This window comes from Eublepharis macularius, chromosome 17 (assembly GCF_028583425.1).
Source record: "Eublepharis macularius isolate TG4126 chromosome 17, MPM_Emac_v1.0, whole genome shotgun sequence".
Lineage (NCBI taxonomy): Eukaryota > Metazoa > Chordata > Lepidosauria > Squamata > Eublepharidae > Eublepharis > Eublepharis macularius.
Window position 1 is genome coordinate 36,579,557 of NC_072806.1, and position 15,443 is coordinate 36,594,999.

General features: G+C 45.9%; 1 protein-coding gene across 2 annotated transcripts in view; it reads left to right on the forward strand.

Annotated features, from left to right (window-relative positions):
• The window catches only part of DUSP14 (dual specificity phosphatase 14), a 31,404-nt gene extending 17,094 nt beyond the window's left edge, over window positions 1-14,310 (forward strand). For both annotated transcript variants that reach the window (XM_055001482.1, XM_055001483.1), the window contains exon 2: window positions 13,035-14,310. In XM_055001482.1, the coding sequence (XP_054857457.1) occupies window positions 13,134-13,733 (600 nt within the window). In that variant the 5' untranslated portion in view covers window positions 13,035-13,133 and the 3' untranslated portion in view covers window positions 13,734-14,310. The remainder of the gene's footprint in view (window positions 1-13,034) is intronic.
• The last annotated feature ends 1,133 nt before the right edge of the window (window positions 14,311-15,443 follow it).

A 15,443-nucleotide genomic window follows, 5' to 3' on the forward strand; every position in this document is an offset into this window, starting at 1 on the left:
CAAAGCCGCCAAATTCCACCTCCCCCCCGCCCCAGTTGGGCTTGTAGACGATCCATGATCAGCCAGCCTGATTAGAGTATTGGATTAGTATCTGGGAGGCCCAGTTCAACTCCCCGCTATGGTCTGAATCTTATTGCTTTGAGGCTTATATTCAAATAAATTAGGGCCAAAGGAAATCATAGTATTTTTTTTAAGGGAGAGGGATTGGTCGGGAGGTAAGTGAAGACTCCACACACCTTCTGGAAAACACCTACAGGCAAGCTGGCTCCAGATGCTCTGAAGGAATTCTGAATTCACCCAGTGAGGTAAACAGCTGGGCAAACCTAAATCTTCTGTATCTGCTCAAAGAGGACATTTTGTCCTTGTTTTCTCCCCGAGTAACATCAAAACCATAAATGTACAGTGAGGGACAGTTGCCAGCTTCCTGTGGTAAGGAAAGCTGGAACGGTCCTGGCTTCTCTCTAGCTCTGAAAGGCACGTGTTTCTCCTGTCAGAATCCAGTGGCTTTCAAGCTGTCTCTCATTGCTCCTTTTGGTATCCGCCTTCGTTCATGCTTGTCAAGAGACAACTGTCTGGCCTACTTGGAGTCTCAGATGCTGGGATGAAGGACGGAAAGCAGCCATTGCCCTTAATACCCTGCAGCTGACTGCACGGTGCTGTATGTCACACAGTAAGTAGGTGACGTTGGACCAGAAAGAAAGGGAGTCAGCTTAGATCATGTCTGCTTGACATCCTTCCTCTTCCAGTCTTATAAGCAGGAGACACTGGCTACGTTTTAAAAACTGTGTTCTGGGGAACCCTTAGAATCTGGTTCGGCAATTGAGAGAGAAGCTGGGACTATGGCTCGGGGCAGTTATTTTGGCATGCACAAAATGCCAAGTTCGATCTCATCTCCGGTTAAAAGGAACACCAGTAGTAAGACTTTGAAAAACCTATTTTTCCTGACACTTTGAATAACTGTTATTGTAAGTTTAAATGCAGGCTTCTGAGGAAAGGAGGAGAGGTGCTGGATGGGTGAATGGAGCGTGACATGATTGGGCAGTAGCTGTGCCTGAGGGAGTGGAGTGAGCTGCAATTTTTAGCCAGAGAGCTGAGGGAAGAGGTGGTCAATCAGTCTTTGGGAGTCTCCAAGAAAGGATTCTGGCTAAATCAGGCAAACCGTGTGGAAGCCTGAGACCCTAATTCTGTTTAAGTCAGGCAAACTATGTGTGAGCCTGGGTTGAGCTGTGTGTATCTGAGAGATTATTCTAACTAGGTCAGGCAAGCTTAGGGTTGCCAGGTCCCGCGAGTCCCCCAGTGGGAGACTGAGACCCCAGCACTTACCCTGCGAAGTGCCGAGTCTCTATCTTTGTGCGCACGCTCCCAGCGTGCGTGATGACATCACTTCCAGGAAGTGACATCACACAGGTCAAAGGGCGGCCTGGAGGCTGAATCACCCCCCTGTGGGCCCTCCTGAAATAGGCACGACGCGCCACCCGGGGGGGCGCCACGCCGCCGGGGGTACGCCACGGGGGGCGCACCCCCCGCTGGCTAGGTAAGTGGGGGCGGAGGGAGGAGGTGGGAGCAGGGGATCCCCCACCCCGGATGGGGGAATGGCAAGCCTAGGTAAACTGTGTAGGAGAGCCTGAGGGATGCTGTGTCTGTGGAGATGAGATGAGATGAGAGTTTAGTCTTGTCGTGTCGAAGGCTTTCACGGCCGGAGAACGATGGTTGTTGTGGGTTTTCCGGGCTGTATTGCCGTGGTCTTGGCATTGTAGTTCCTGACGTTTCGCCAGCAGCTGTGGCTGGCATCTTCAGAGGTGTAGCACCAAAAGACAGAGATCTCTCAGTGTCACAGTGAGATCTCTGTCTTTTAGTGCTACACCTCTGAAGATGCAGCCACAGCTGCTGGCGAAACGTCAGGAACTACAATGCCAAGACCACGGCAATACAGCCCAGAAAACCCACAACAACCAGAGTTTAGTCTGTTTAGTAAAGATCTGTGTGGAAAACTAGTCTGTGTGACCGAGTCTGTGGATATATCTTCAAGGAGAGATAATTATTTTTGAAACCACCAAGTTTAAGAGTTATTTTGAAACCAGTACAGTTATCAAAACTCTGCAACCATCACACTTACGTACTTATAAATTCTACTTTTAAGGGAAAAAATGCCACTTTTTAACCTCACCACCGCCCTCACTTGCTGACTGTTCTGTCAACAAGCCTTTTATAACAAGCCTTCCTATATTACAAGGCCTTTGGTGCAGCGAAAACCCTTGGAGAGAGTCAGGAAAGCAGTAAGATATTGGTCACACAAGCAAAAATGGGAAAGGTTTCTTGAGGTAAAATCCTGAGTAAAACAAAGAGTGTTGGTTGTGTGACCGGGGCCTTCTTGAGGTATAAGTAAGGTGGAGCTGCATTAAAGGTCCGAAGGCAACACTAAATCATTACAACCACTTTCAGCAATAAATTAATGGCAATGCAAACGAAAAAATGAGATCATTGGCACATAAGAAATGAAAATGCACTCTGTTTCCAAAATCCAATGATTTCAGAATAAGCTTGGGGCGGGTGGGGGGGGGGAACAGCTGGGGCTTCCAACACATGCACCCACGCTGGTTGACAAGGCAGGTTAATTGCGCTAGAATTAGTTCTTCCGTTATGTGTAGGAAGGAACCTCTCTCATTCTCTCAGATGCCAGGAAATTCACTCCAAAGCAGTTTCAGAACTTCTTTACCCACACTTAAAACAGGGAGTGGAAGATCTCCAAAACATTTCTTTACTCCATTTCTTTCCCAAAGTTTATTAATCTCATATCTGAGGGTATCAACTTCAAGAAAGATTTGAGCTAAAATTAATTTCATTGGAAGAAAAAGTGATACTCATTTTTAAAACATTCCCCCTTCCCCATTTTTTAAAATTTTGTGAGTATTCTAGGGTTCTCATCCCCCCCCCCCGCTCGGTACGGGGGATCTCCCGATCCCACCCTCCCTCCCCCGCGCCCACTTACCTGGCCAGCGGGTGTGTGTGCTTCCTGGGGTGCCCCCTCCCCAGGCGGCACGGCACACCTCTGGGTGTGGGGCGCTCTCCCACGCCACGAGAGCAGGCAGCGGCAGAGAGAAAGCAGGCGGCGTTTGCAAGAGCACGCCACTCTCACTGCCACTGCTGCGGCTGCCGCGGCTCGCTCTCTCGCTGTGGCCGCCGCCACCCCTCTGCAGCTGGCGCCGGCAGGGACAAGGGGAGCAGCGAGAGAGCGATCTGTGGTGGCCACAGCCTGCTCTCTCGCCGCCTTCGCCACCATGCCCCTTGTCCCTGCCGACGCGGGCAGCACAGGGGCAGCTGCAGCCATGGCGAGAGAGAGACTGCCGCTGCCCCTGTGCTGCCCGTGCCGGCAGGGAAAAGGGGCGCGGCAGTGGCGAGAGAGAGAGAGAGCTGCCCGCTCTCTCTGCCCAATGTCAGAGTATCAGTATTCTTGTCAGTTTTCTAGCCAGAGTCACATCGTATTAACATGCCATATTAACATATTAACCTGGCACACGCGATGCATCATCCCTGTGTGATGATGTCACTCTGGAAGTGCCGTCATCATGCATCCTGGGAGCGCGCGGGGGGGGCACAACAGGAAAAGCGCCAAGGAGGTAGGAGCCAGCATCCCAGTCTCCCGCTGGGAGTCTTGAGGGACCTGGCAACCCTAGACTACGCAGATCTCAAAAAGCAAAAGTTCAAGCATCACATTGCGACGTTCAACTGTTATGTTCTGTCTAGACCGAGGCAACAAAATCACAATAATTTTAAAAGCCCTGACAAGACTGATTTTAATTTATTTTAAAACATTTGTATGCCATGTTTCTACCCAAATAAGTTCCACAATGTGACGAACATTAAAACCTTTAAAAATTTAAAACATTTTAAGAAGCATAAAAATTCAATAAAACACACACAAACACAATACAAATAACATAGAGGAAATCCAATAACAGTTATTGGGGATCTGCAAAACAGAACAGGTCTTCCTCTGCTGGCAGAAGACCGCAATAGAAGGGGACAGAATGATCTCCCTGGCGAGGGAATGCTGAAGTTTTGGTGCCATAACTGAAAAGGCCCTTTCTTAGGTTGTGCCCTGTTTAGCCTCAGATAGCAGGGACACCCTGAGTGAACAGGGAGATTCATATGGGAGAAGGCATTTCTTCAGGTATGCTGGCCCCAGTTTGGTGTATGCTGGCCCCAGTTTGGTATAGTGGTTAAGAGTGTGGGACTCTAATCTGGAGAACTGGGTTTGATTCCCCACTCCTCCACTTGAAGCAAGCTGAGTGACCTTGGGTCAGTCACAGCTTCTAGGAGCTCTCTCAGCCCCACCCACCTTACAGGGTGTTTGTTGTTGTGGTGATAATAATGACATGCATTGGAAACCACTCTGAGTGGGTGTTAAGTCATCCTGAAGGGCGGTATATAAATCAAATGTTGTTGTTATTATTATTTTAGGCTTTAAAGGTCAATACTAGCACCTTGAATTGGGCCCAGAAGCAAACTGGGAGCTAATGCAGATGAAACAATGGTATGGTCCCTACAGCCTGCTCCAGTCAGCATTCAGAACCTACTGTAGCTTCCAGACAGTCTTCAAAGGCAGCCCCATGTAGATCACATTGCAGTAATCTAATTTAGATGTTACCAGGATTTGTTCTATAGTGGCAAGATCTGTCTTGTTCAGGAAGGTCCTCAGCTGGCTCACTGAAGCTGAAAGGCACTCCTGGCCACCGCTGCCGCCTGTTTATTCCGCAATGGCTTAACCTCACTCCTGATCTCCGATGTTTTTCTGTTCAGGAAGGCAGACACCAATGGGTCCTGTGAAGATCAGGCAGCATGTAATACTAAGAAAGGTGATTGCAGGAAGGGGGAGAAGAACCAGAAACAATTTAAAAAAGAAATGTGGTTCTTAAGGACTAGATGCTTCATTATACTTAAACAAAACATATTTTCCTTAAGGGACAAGTATTGCTTTTCAAGTCTTGCAGAATGTTGCCAACGATAAATCAGTGGAATTAAATCTCTTATTGGGGGGGGGGGGGAACACTCAATTTCTTTCCTCCCTTGGCTCTCGTTTTATTCACTGTCTTTATTATTGCCCTTTTCATAGGCTTTGGTATTAACTCTTGGCTTCATATCCCATTTCATACTGCCTTTTGATGTTTTGTGTAATTTTTTGTACATGTAGTTGGTTTTAATTGCATTTTTGAATTGTTGCAGCCAATTATATGGCAATTTGAAGGGGAATATACAAAGAGCAAATGATGCAAATCAGCACTTCCTCCCTTTGCTCATTTTAGGAAAGTAATTTAGCATCTCATTTGAACATTAGCTGGGGTGGGGGCTTCAGCAGCTTTGAGACACCATCAGGTGGGAATTGGGAAGACCCCCATTCAAAGATGATCCAAGGCATGACCTTGCGAGGTGGTTTTGTACCATCAGTTGTTGCATCTGCAATACGGGTTAACAAAGAAGTAATATTAATAAATGACATTACGAGCATTAATAAATAACATTGAGTCAGACTAGAACTGGGGAAAGCCAGGTTCAAATCCAGTCACAAAGTGCATTGGAGAACCCTAAGTCTGTTACTTTTGACTAAGCCTACCTCACAGGGTTGTGTGGTTCAAACGAGAGAATCTCATACATGACTGAGTTCTTTAGAGGAAAGTTGGGATACAAATACTTCTATTGGCATTAACGATGCTATTAATATATGAAAATAATCCTTATCCAAGGCTTAAACTGTAGCTTGCTTAGCTTGTGTGTGTCTCTGGCTCTGAACACCCGAAGTATCTTGCATTGCCAAAGTCTGCCATCTCTTTTGATGCGACTCAGAGCCTTAAAAGTCTCTCGTTTCTAACAGTACATTTATTAGTTACACATTTTAGGTTTGGAGCACAAAAGCTGTAAAAATTAATAGACTTCAAAAGAGCAGGAAAATATCAAGGAAGCTTTGAACACAAATGAGCTCCCAACCCTAAAAGCTGAACTCTGAATAAATAAATTCAAGCAGGGTTGGGGGGGGGTGCTTTTTATGTGACTTTGTGGTTTCCATTCACCTTAATTGGAAGGGGCGGGGGAGATCCTCAAGACAACCGAGCAACTTGATCTGCTATCAAAGCTTGCAACAATACCAGGTTTGTTTCTGGATGAAGAAACTTGGCTTTAGAACCGCACCTGTTCAGATTCATCTCCTGAGAATAATAAGGGCAGAACGTCATATTCCAATTACAACGATTATGAGCCCATGGCATTTATGCAGTGCCAGCCATGGTTGCTGATGCATCATCAACTTAATTCACATGGAATGCTATTGGAGTCAGTGGAAGAGCTACACTACATTTGGACTTGGGGGATCATGACCAGGAGTGGAGGGAACTAGAATCTGGCAACCACAGGGCTTTTTTTCAGGGGGAACGTGGGGGAACGGAGTTCCAGAACCTCTTGAAAATGGTCACATGGCTGGTGGCCCCGCCCCCTGATCTCCAGACAGAGGGGAGTTGAGATTGCCCTCCGTGCTGCTCGGCGGCGCGGAGGGCAATCTCAACTCCCCTCTGTCTGGAGATCAGGGGGTGGGGCCACCAGCCATGTGACCATTTTCTCTGAGGGCAACCCACTGAGTTCCACCACCTCTTTTCCCAGAAAAAAAGCCCTGGGCAACCATATTTTGAATCCCCACTCCACCATGGGAGCTCACTGGCTGTTCTGGGGTCCCTCACTTTCTCACCTGACCTACCTCCATTGTTTGTTGTGGGGAAATGGATGAGGGAGGCATGATATTGTAAACCACTTTGGCTCCCCATAGGGAAGAAAAATGGGGTGGGAATTTATACATACAGAGCCTGAATTGGTGCCCTCCCTGGAAAGTTGCATTGTATGATTTTTATGTGTAAAGATCCACCACGAATCCCAGATGAGCTGCCCTTTATTTGGATCAGTCACATTCTCAGCCTCCATTCCTCACCTATAAAATAGGATTGCTTATCTTTGCATTGTCTGCATTCCCGTGAACACTGTCCTTGCCCCCGAAGCGAAGTTACATTTAGACAGGATATGTTCTTGGCCAAAAGTTGTCTCATCAGTTTGACATTCTTGGGTCAGAGCTGCGTGTGTCCCTTCACTCCCTTGATACCTGCAGCACCTGGAAATAAGTGGCAGGTGGGAATGGGTAGCAGGAGCTGATTTTTCCATAGCACTCCCAACGCAAAGACTTCACACACTTAGCTGCCAAAACTAGTCGGCCATGCATAGATCCAGTAAAGAGATAAGTCAAGTGGTTTACAGGCATTTCAAAACTGGAACTTTTTCCACTCTGAGAAGTTGGCTTGGATGAACGAAGCCATCCTGCTGTCCTTCGCTGAGCGTGTGCCTTTCCAACAGGCGCAGCGCTTCCAAATGAGCCAGGCGCTTGCATTTTGGACCAGTTTTCACAAATAAACCTTCCCAGCCGAGTTAGTGCTGCTTGCCACCGGGCAGCCTTTACAGCTATTGCACGCATCAGTTAGCCAAGTTGTTCATAATTAAATTTTATTACATTTTGTTTGGAGCGATATAAACAGCCCAGCAGCCTCCTATCCCCGTCCAACCATAACCACAATAGCAAAAGAAAAGGAGGAAGATAGGTGGAGGCAGGGCTTTTTTTCTGGGAAAAGAGGTGGTGGAACTCAGGACCGCACTATAACATCATGTTGGGTCAGCTGGAACAAGGGGGGAGTTTTTAAAAGTTTAAATCGCCCTTGGCGAAAATGGTCTCATGGCTGGTGGCCCCGCCCCCTGATCTCCAGACAGAGGGGAGTTGAGATTGCCCTCTGCGCTGCTGGAGCGGCATGGCGGGCAATCTCAACTCCCCTCTGTTTGGAGATCGGGGGTGGGGCCACCGGCCATGTGACCATTTTTAAGAAGTGCTGGAACTCCTTTCCACCGCGTTCCAGCTGAAAAAAAGCCCTGAGTGGAGGAGAATGTATCCAGAAAATGCTCAGCAGTTCAGAGCCAAAGACTTTTTTGTTGTTGTGCTTGGTGCTCACTCCACAGCATGGAATCCACCACATTCACAATTACCATCAACCAGAAGAGCCAAATTTATTTCCATCCCTGGAATAAGGGCTGTACCTCCGGGAAGCTTGCAGTCCTCCTGTTCAGCTGCCAGCAGAGAACCACCTGTCAACAAGAAGCCCCAGTGGGTCTTGTCCACTTTTCTGAAACCTGGGACAGGTGCCACATTGGAGAACAGTGCCCAAAAGAGCCACAGGGGGCATGTCGAACAGCCCTATGTGGCTCCCAAGCCACTGTCACTGTTCTGCAATATTTTTAACAACATCTGGTTATATTTTAAAGCGCTGTAAAAGGGAGACCATATTAGGATGAAACTTCTCAGATTCTTCATATTTATTTATTTGCTTCATTTATACTTCCCCCCATGGGGACCTGAAGTGGATAATAGTAATGATGATGATGATGATGATTGCAACAACAACAATCAATTTATATACTGTCCTTTAGGACAACTCAATGCCCACTCAGAGCAATTTACAAAGTGTGTTGTTATTATAGTTCTCCATTTTATTTTGTGAGGTTGGTTAGGCTGAGAGTGTGTGACTGGCCCAAAGTGACCCAGCCAGCTTCCACCACAGAGCAGAGATTTGAACAAGGGATTCCCAGATCCTAGTCCAACACTTTAACTCCTACACCCCAAGAGCTCTTCCTATCAATGAAAGGAAAGTTTGTTCATTAGCAGTATGTTGCATCAGGTCTTCTACTTATAGATTTCTACAGGTTGAGAATCTAGATTTTCACAGAGGAATATTTTGCAATCAGAGCAGTTTTATGTATTTATTCAACATAACTATTTAAGCTGTTAATAAGACCTATCCCTCCATGAATTTTTCTAATTTCCTTTTAAGGCAATACCAGTAGCCATCACCAAACCTGCAGCAGTGAGTTCCAGAAATTAATGATGCTTTGTGTGAGAAAGTACTTCTCTTTTTCATGTCCCAAGCTTAGGCAATCTATTTGAATGACATCAAATGGGTCATTTCGTAGAAAAAGAGCTGGAGGGACTCATTAGCATAACTTATTAGCATATACCACACCCCTTGCCAGCACCAGAAGTGTGTCATTAGCATAATTGATTTGCATATGCCACACCCCCTGACATCACCAATCCTGTCTGTTTTGGACCCAATCCTGGCCATTCAGGGCTGAAATTGAGCCCAAAATGGCAAAAAGGGGCTGAAAATGGCTGAAAAGGGGCCCAAAATGGTCAGGTTCGGGCCGCTGTTGAGCGGAAGAGTGATCCACCACCCATCAGAGGCCCGATCGGGGCTGTTTTGGCCCCGATCCAGGCCAAAACGGGCCCAAAATGGCTGAGTCAGGTGGGCGGGGCCACCTGTCATGTCACCTCTTTGGGGAACTGCCGGAACTGCGTTCCTGCGCGTTCCCCCTCGAAATGAGCCCAGTAGTGCTGAGAGAGGAAGAAAATTCTCTTACAGCCAAATAGCAAGTTTATAACCAATGATCAGATGGATAGTGTTAAAGGACAGCTTTGTAGAAAGTGGTGGATTCTTTGTAGAAAGGGTCAAATGTATTCACTGCAAACTGTCTTCCCAAAATGTTACAGCATACACCCCATAACCTAGCAAATAAGTAAAAGAGAGATACTTCTCCACTAGTAGTTATGGCGTTGAGAGATAGTTAACCCGAACAACTTTGGTTTAATTTTGAAAGGGTTTTTTTTAATTCTACGTTAGGGTCAGAGATTGGCTTGTTTACAGAAACTCAGCAGAATCCATTCCTAACTTGGAAACAATCTCAGTGGGGAATGTGATGAGACAACATAGTTTTCTACAAAATTACAACTTACTTGTAAGTTGTGCGAAATAGAGAGGGAAGCAGAGCGAGCGAGCACATGAATATTCAGCCTGTTCAGCAGTCTTTCAGACCTGGAAAGTCTGGCTGTGTAAAAGCAGAAGACCACTTTGGTTTGCAGGATGCTCTGGGCTGAGTCAGAATGTACCTTTTAAAGACATCCGGACAACACTATTAACACAAGAGGAATCCTGCTGGATCAGACCAAAGGTCCTTGTAAGTCAGCATCCTGCTTCCCACAGTGGTCAAAGTATTATGTACTACATTTGTACCCTTCTCTTCTTCCAAGGAGGTGATGGTGGCATACCTTGTTCTCCCTCCTCCATTTTATCCTCACAGCCACCCTTTGAGGTAGGTTAGAGTATGTGACTGGCCCAAGGTCACCAAGTGAGCTTCCACGGCAGAATGGGGAATCAAACACGGGCCTCCCAGATCCTAGTCCGACACAGTAAACATTTGAGACCAACACTGGGTCTCAAAATGTCCCTAGAAGCCCACCAAACACAGAGGAGAGCCCAAAGCCTCCTAGCTGTTGCCCTACCCCAACAACTAGTATTTACAGGTATCCCCCAACTCTACAGAGAGGCTCCCATTAACCTAGGGTTGCCAACCTCCAGGTGGGGGCTGGAGATCTCCTGGAATTTCAACTGATCTCTAGGTGACAGAGATCAGTTCCCCTGGAGAAAATGGCTGGAGAGGGTGGACTCTATGGCACTATACCCTGCTGAAGTCCCTCCCCTCCCCAAACCCAGACCTCTCCAGGCTCCGCCTTCCAAATCTCCAGTAATTTCCCAATCTGGAGCTTGCAACCCTAATAACTGTCATAATTCCACGAATGGAGTTCATCATCTCACCATTTTTCAAGATTATATATTTTAAAAACCCTGCAAAACTGGCCTCAACTATGTAAATCAATCTCTCCTCTTCCCCCACCTTGCAGTAGCCGCTTTTCTTTTGCTCCGTTGGGCCTGTGAGACTTGGTCATTATTTAGCACTGGAAAGCTGAAGGTGGTCACGTTGCTCTAATGAAGCCAGATGGTTAGAGAAGCCAAACAATGGACTGGTCAGTCCCTGAATCAATCTGGAGAACCCTTTAAAACCCATGCCTGCCTGGGCATTTTGGGTGGTTTGAATTAACATTCTGCAGTGCAAGAAGGAAACAAGAGGGAAACACAGCCTCATGCCAGAGAGAATTGGTGGGGAGGGCAATAAGGTGCCGTGAGCCTGAGGTGCTTAATAATGAAGAGCATTAGCAACCATTTTAGGTAATTTGTGGTGGGTTCCCCCCCCCCCCCGCCAAGCATTTACAAATCAATTTAATTCTGAAGGGAGTCTCTCTCCACCCAGGTGCAGGGTATGTCAGAGAAAATTTTAAGGGCACCTTTTCTGGTAAATTCTTCTGTCCTGTACAATGAACAACCACTGATTAGGAGGTGAGCTGGCAGCTAAAATGTGGCAATTGAACCAAACTTAAGGATGCCTATAACATTAAAAAAACAGTCCCCAGGCTCTGCTGTCGTGACTTCTCTCAGAAAGGAACCCTGGGAATTGATGTAAGTTTAACCAAGAAAAGCCCGTATTGGACAGGGAGCGTGAGATACAGATTTTTAATGTAAACAGTTCCATGAAGCAGGCAGAGGATGTTATGCTCTCAGAACTGCAATTCCCAAAGTTCGTTAAGGCATGACAGGTTTTAAAAGCAGTTCAGGTTTGCAGTGCAGACTAGAGATGGGCACGAACCGAAATACGAACCAAAATTATGCACAAACCAGGCCGGTTCGTGGTTTGCAACCCGTGGTTCGTCAGATCCCATTTCTGACGAACCGCCACAAACTTTTAGGCTGGTTCGTTTGGTTGGTTTTTTGGTTCGTGACTGAAGACAGCCTGGTGCCAATCAGTTTCCTAGGCAACGGGATGGACTTCCTGCAGACCTTCTGCTGGCCTGGAGGTGACCTTCTGCTGACCCGAAAGTGACGTTTTTCTGACCTGGAGGTGACTTTTCACGAACCAAACGAACTGGTTTGTGAACCAGGGCAGGTTCGTGAAAGTTCGTGGTTCGTGAAATTTGATGAACCACGAACTGCATGGTTCGGGTTTTTTCTGGTTCGTGCCCATCTCTAGTGCAGACAGAAGTGTTGAATGCACTTCTACAACATTGCTCGTGTTTATTACTCTCCCTGTGTTTATCCATCATCTTTTACGTTAAAGTATCCCAAATTCTTTTGAATTGAAGGCCACATATATTTTTAAAAATAGTTTTCCGTTTTAACAGTTATAAAAATTTATTTTGCTTGGCTTAGTCAGATGTAAACTTGATCTCTTGAAACAGGGCAAAATAAACAGGTTAAAACCAATCTCTCTGCCGGGTAGAACCATGTATGCTGCCCTGAGCTTCTTAGATGAAAAGTTGGATAAAAGTTTAGCTGGTGGGTGGGTGAGAGAGATTTTGATTTAGGCTGCGGTGATAAGGCAGGAGATTTCAGCCAGGCACCTGGAGCATGCATTTTCCAACCTCATCCTGGAACACCCAAGCCCACAACAAGCCCAGCCAGTGCAAACTGGATTTGCATCCCTGTATCAAGCTCCTTTCACAATGTGAAAGCGTTCCCTGTAGACAAGTTGATACGGAAAAAGTTTTCTGAAAGATGGGGTGGTGGCAGGAGCCGGGGACCTGAAAATCCCTGAAATGAAGGATGTAAATTAAACAGAATGGGAGAACATACTTAAACCTCAGGGATATAGGTCAAGATGGGTAGCTCTGTTAGTCTGTCTGTAGCAGTAGAAAAGAGCAAGAGTCCAGTAGAACTTATAAGACTAATAAAATTTGTGGTAGGGTATAAGCTTTCGTGAGCCACAACTCACTTCTTCAGAAAGCTCATACCACAAATTTTGTTAGTCTTATAGGTGCTACTGGACTCTTGCTCTTTTCTACTGCTAAGAGATACAGACCACCACTCAATGCTCAATAAATTTTGCTGAGTTTATTTTATTTCCAAGCAGGCGTACTTAGGAGACTATAGCCTTAATCATGTTTTGTTGGGTTGTGTCCATTAACTAGTATTGGCAAATCCAGTTCGGGAGTAAAATGTTACACTTTGATTTCTGCTTGACTTTGCTGCATGTATGGACACGTTTTACAGCTGGTCTTCCCTTGTGTATTGCAGCTGAAAAAGGAAAACATCAGAGCTCCACTGAACACAAAGAGAAAATTTAATTCAGGTTAGCGTGCATAGAATGGCAGCCTAAGCCCTCCAGCATCCCTCATGACGTCCCGAAGACATTATTCTTTACCACGAACTCTGATGACTCCTCGTTTGTTTTCCGAGGGGGCTCTGGGGGGCATCGCCCAGATTACCCCCTTCCTGTACCTCAGCAAAGGAAGTGTTGCTGCAAATCGACAGCTGCTCCTGGCGCGTGGGATCACGTGTATCATCAACGCCACCATCGAGCTCCCCAATTATAATTTCCCTGATTTTGAATATGTCAAAGTGCCTGTGGCCGACATGCCCAGCGCCCCCATCTCGCTGTACTTTGACAGCGTGGCTGACAAGATCCAAAGCGTGGCACGGAAGCACGGAGTCACCTTGGTCCATTGCGCAGCTGGTGTGAGTCGGTCAGCCACCCTCTGCATCGTGTACCTCATGAAATACCAGAACGTCTCCCTGTATGAGGCTTACAATTGGGTGAAATCGAGGAGACCTGTCATACATCCCAATGTGGGCTTCTGGAGGCAGCTCATAGACTATGAACGAGAGCTCTATGGGAGGAACACAGTTAAAATGGTACAGACTCCGTATGGCGTTATGCCAGATGTGTATGTGAGGGAGAGAAGAACCTTTGTGCCTTACTGGGGGGGAGTTTGAGGAAAAGGAATGGAAGCAGAAGAGGACGTGATATTCGGAGCCCATCGGACTGGAGACCATTTCCTTTTCTTCTCATGGACATCACCTTTACGAGACAGCAGAACCTCTGATGAGTTTTCAAAGCACTAAACCAGCAAACCCCTTGATTCAGGGGGCCTTAAACCTAAACCCTGTGGAGTTCACTTTACAGCAAGGTCTCCTTGGCAAAGATGTACAGCTTCCATCCACATGAACTTGCAAAATCCATTTCAACAACCTAATTCATGAAGCCAAGCATTACGTTGGCAGAAGATGTGACCTGAAATATTGTTTTGCAATGCAGTGGATTTTATTTTTCCCTTCCTTGTAATAAGAAACTTGATGGTAAAAAGACTCCTAAGCAGAACTGCAAAACTACTCTTTAATGTTGGATTTTTAAAAATAAATGGTTGATGCAGAGAAGCACTATGCTTATTGCAATCTTAAATTATGTAGAAATTATTCCAGAAAGGTTTTCCATCTCCTTTAGCTTTTAATTTTTGTTTGGAGAAAAAAATGCTAGCCAGACAATCTGCCACAAATAAAAAAATTTAGACTATTACGATGTCACATTCTATTCTCTCTTTGATCTCAATCGTCCATCCAGACCATTCAACATTCCTTCCACCACTTTTGCACATTCTGTAAATTAAACCGCTTTGCACATATTTGTATAATTTATTTTGCTTGTATGTTGGCCCTGTATGACTAGCAGAATAAACGGAACCCTCACTGCTCTGCCCCAAGCCATCTCTACAATCTCAAGAGTGAGGCAGTGAGGAAAATACTTCTGTGTTTAAACAAGAAAAAACTTGTGCAAAAAGTACCATTTCCAGGAGCCAGTATAAAAATTTTTAAAGCTTCTTGCATGCAACAAACAAGTGCTTCAAGGAGAAGGGCTATTCTAAAACTTTCCTGTTGATGGACCAGTTTACTAGATGCAGGGAATCAATTAAATAAAATTAATCCTTTCCCTGCACACCTATGAGGACAGGCACACTCCATAATTCTATCCTGGCGTTTTCTGTAACGATTAGAGTATCTTTTAATTATGTAACATATGGCTGGCCTGACTAAATAACATTTTGAGTGAACTGTGCTTTAAAATCGGTAAACAGCAGGCTTAGCAGGCAGTCTGGCAACAGCAATTTGTTACATAAGCAGACCCTTAGACCACTCTAACCAGCTCCAACCCAAACAAAAATATTGGGCAACACAGAATTACCAGTCTAGGGACACCAGCAGTGGCCTCTCTGATCAACTTAAGAACCAATTCATTCCATAAACTGGTCACTAGATCAGATTGGAAACAGCACAATTTTCCTAGAAGTTGCCACATTGCCATGGTTTAATACTGCAGATATATTACAGCGGGCAACAAAAGCCCAATCAGTCACCACCACCAAGCTGACCGAGAGGCCCAATTTCCCCTCCCTCCTGAAATTTATCTGCATCACCGTCAGCAGTACACTGAATGGCACTCGCTAAACTTCTTCTATCAAAGTTCGTAAAGCCATTTACAGAGCAGCAGGGAGGGAAATGCAGGCGCCTGTATTTCCCTTCCCCTTTCTGCTGCTCTGTAAATGCTAAACTTGTTCTCTTACCTCAAAGTTTGCTTGGATCTGTAGGCATCCTGGAAGCTTAAAGTTTAGCATTTACAGAGCAGCAGGAAGGGGAAGGGAAATACAGGCG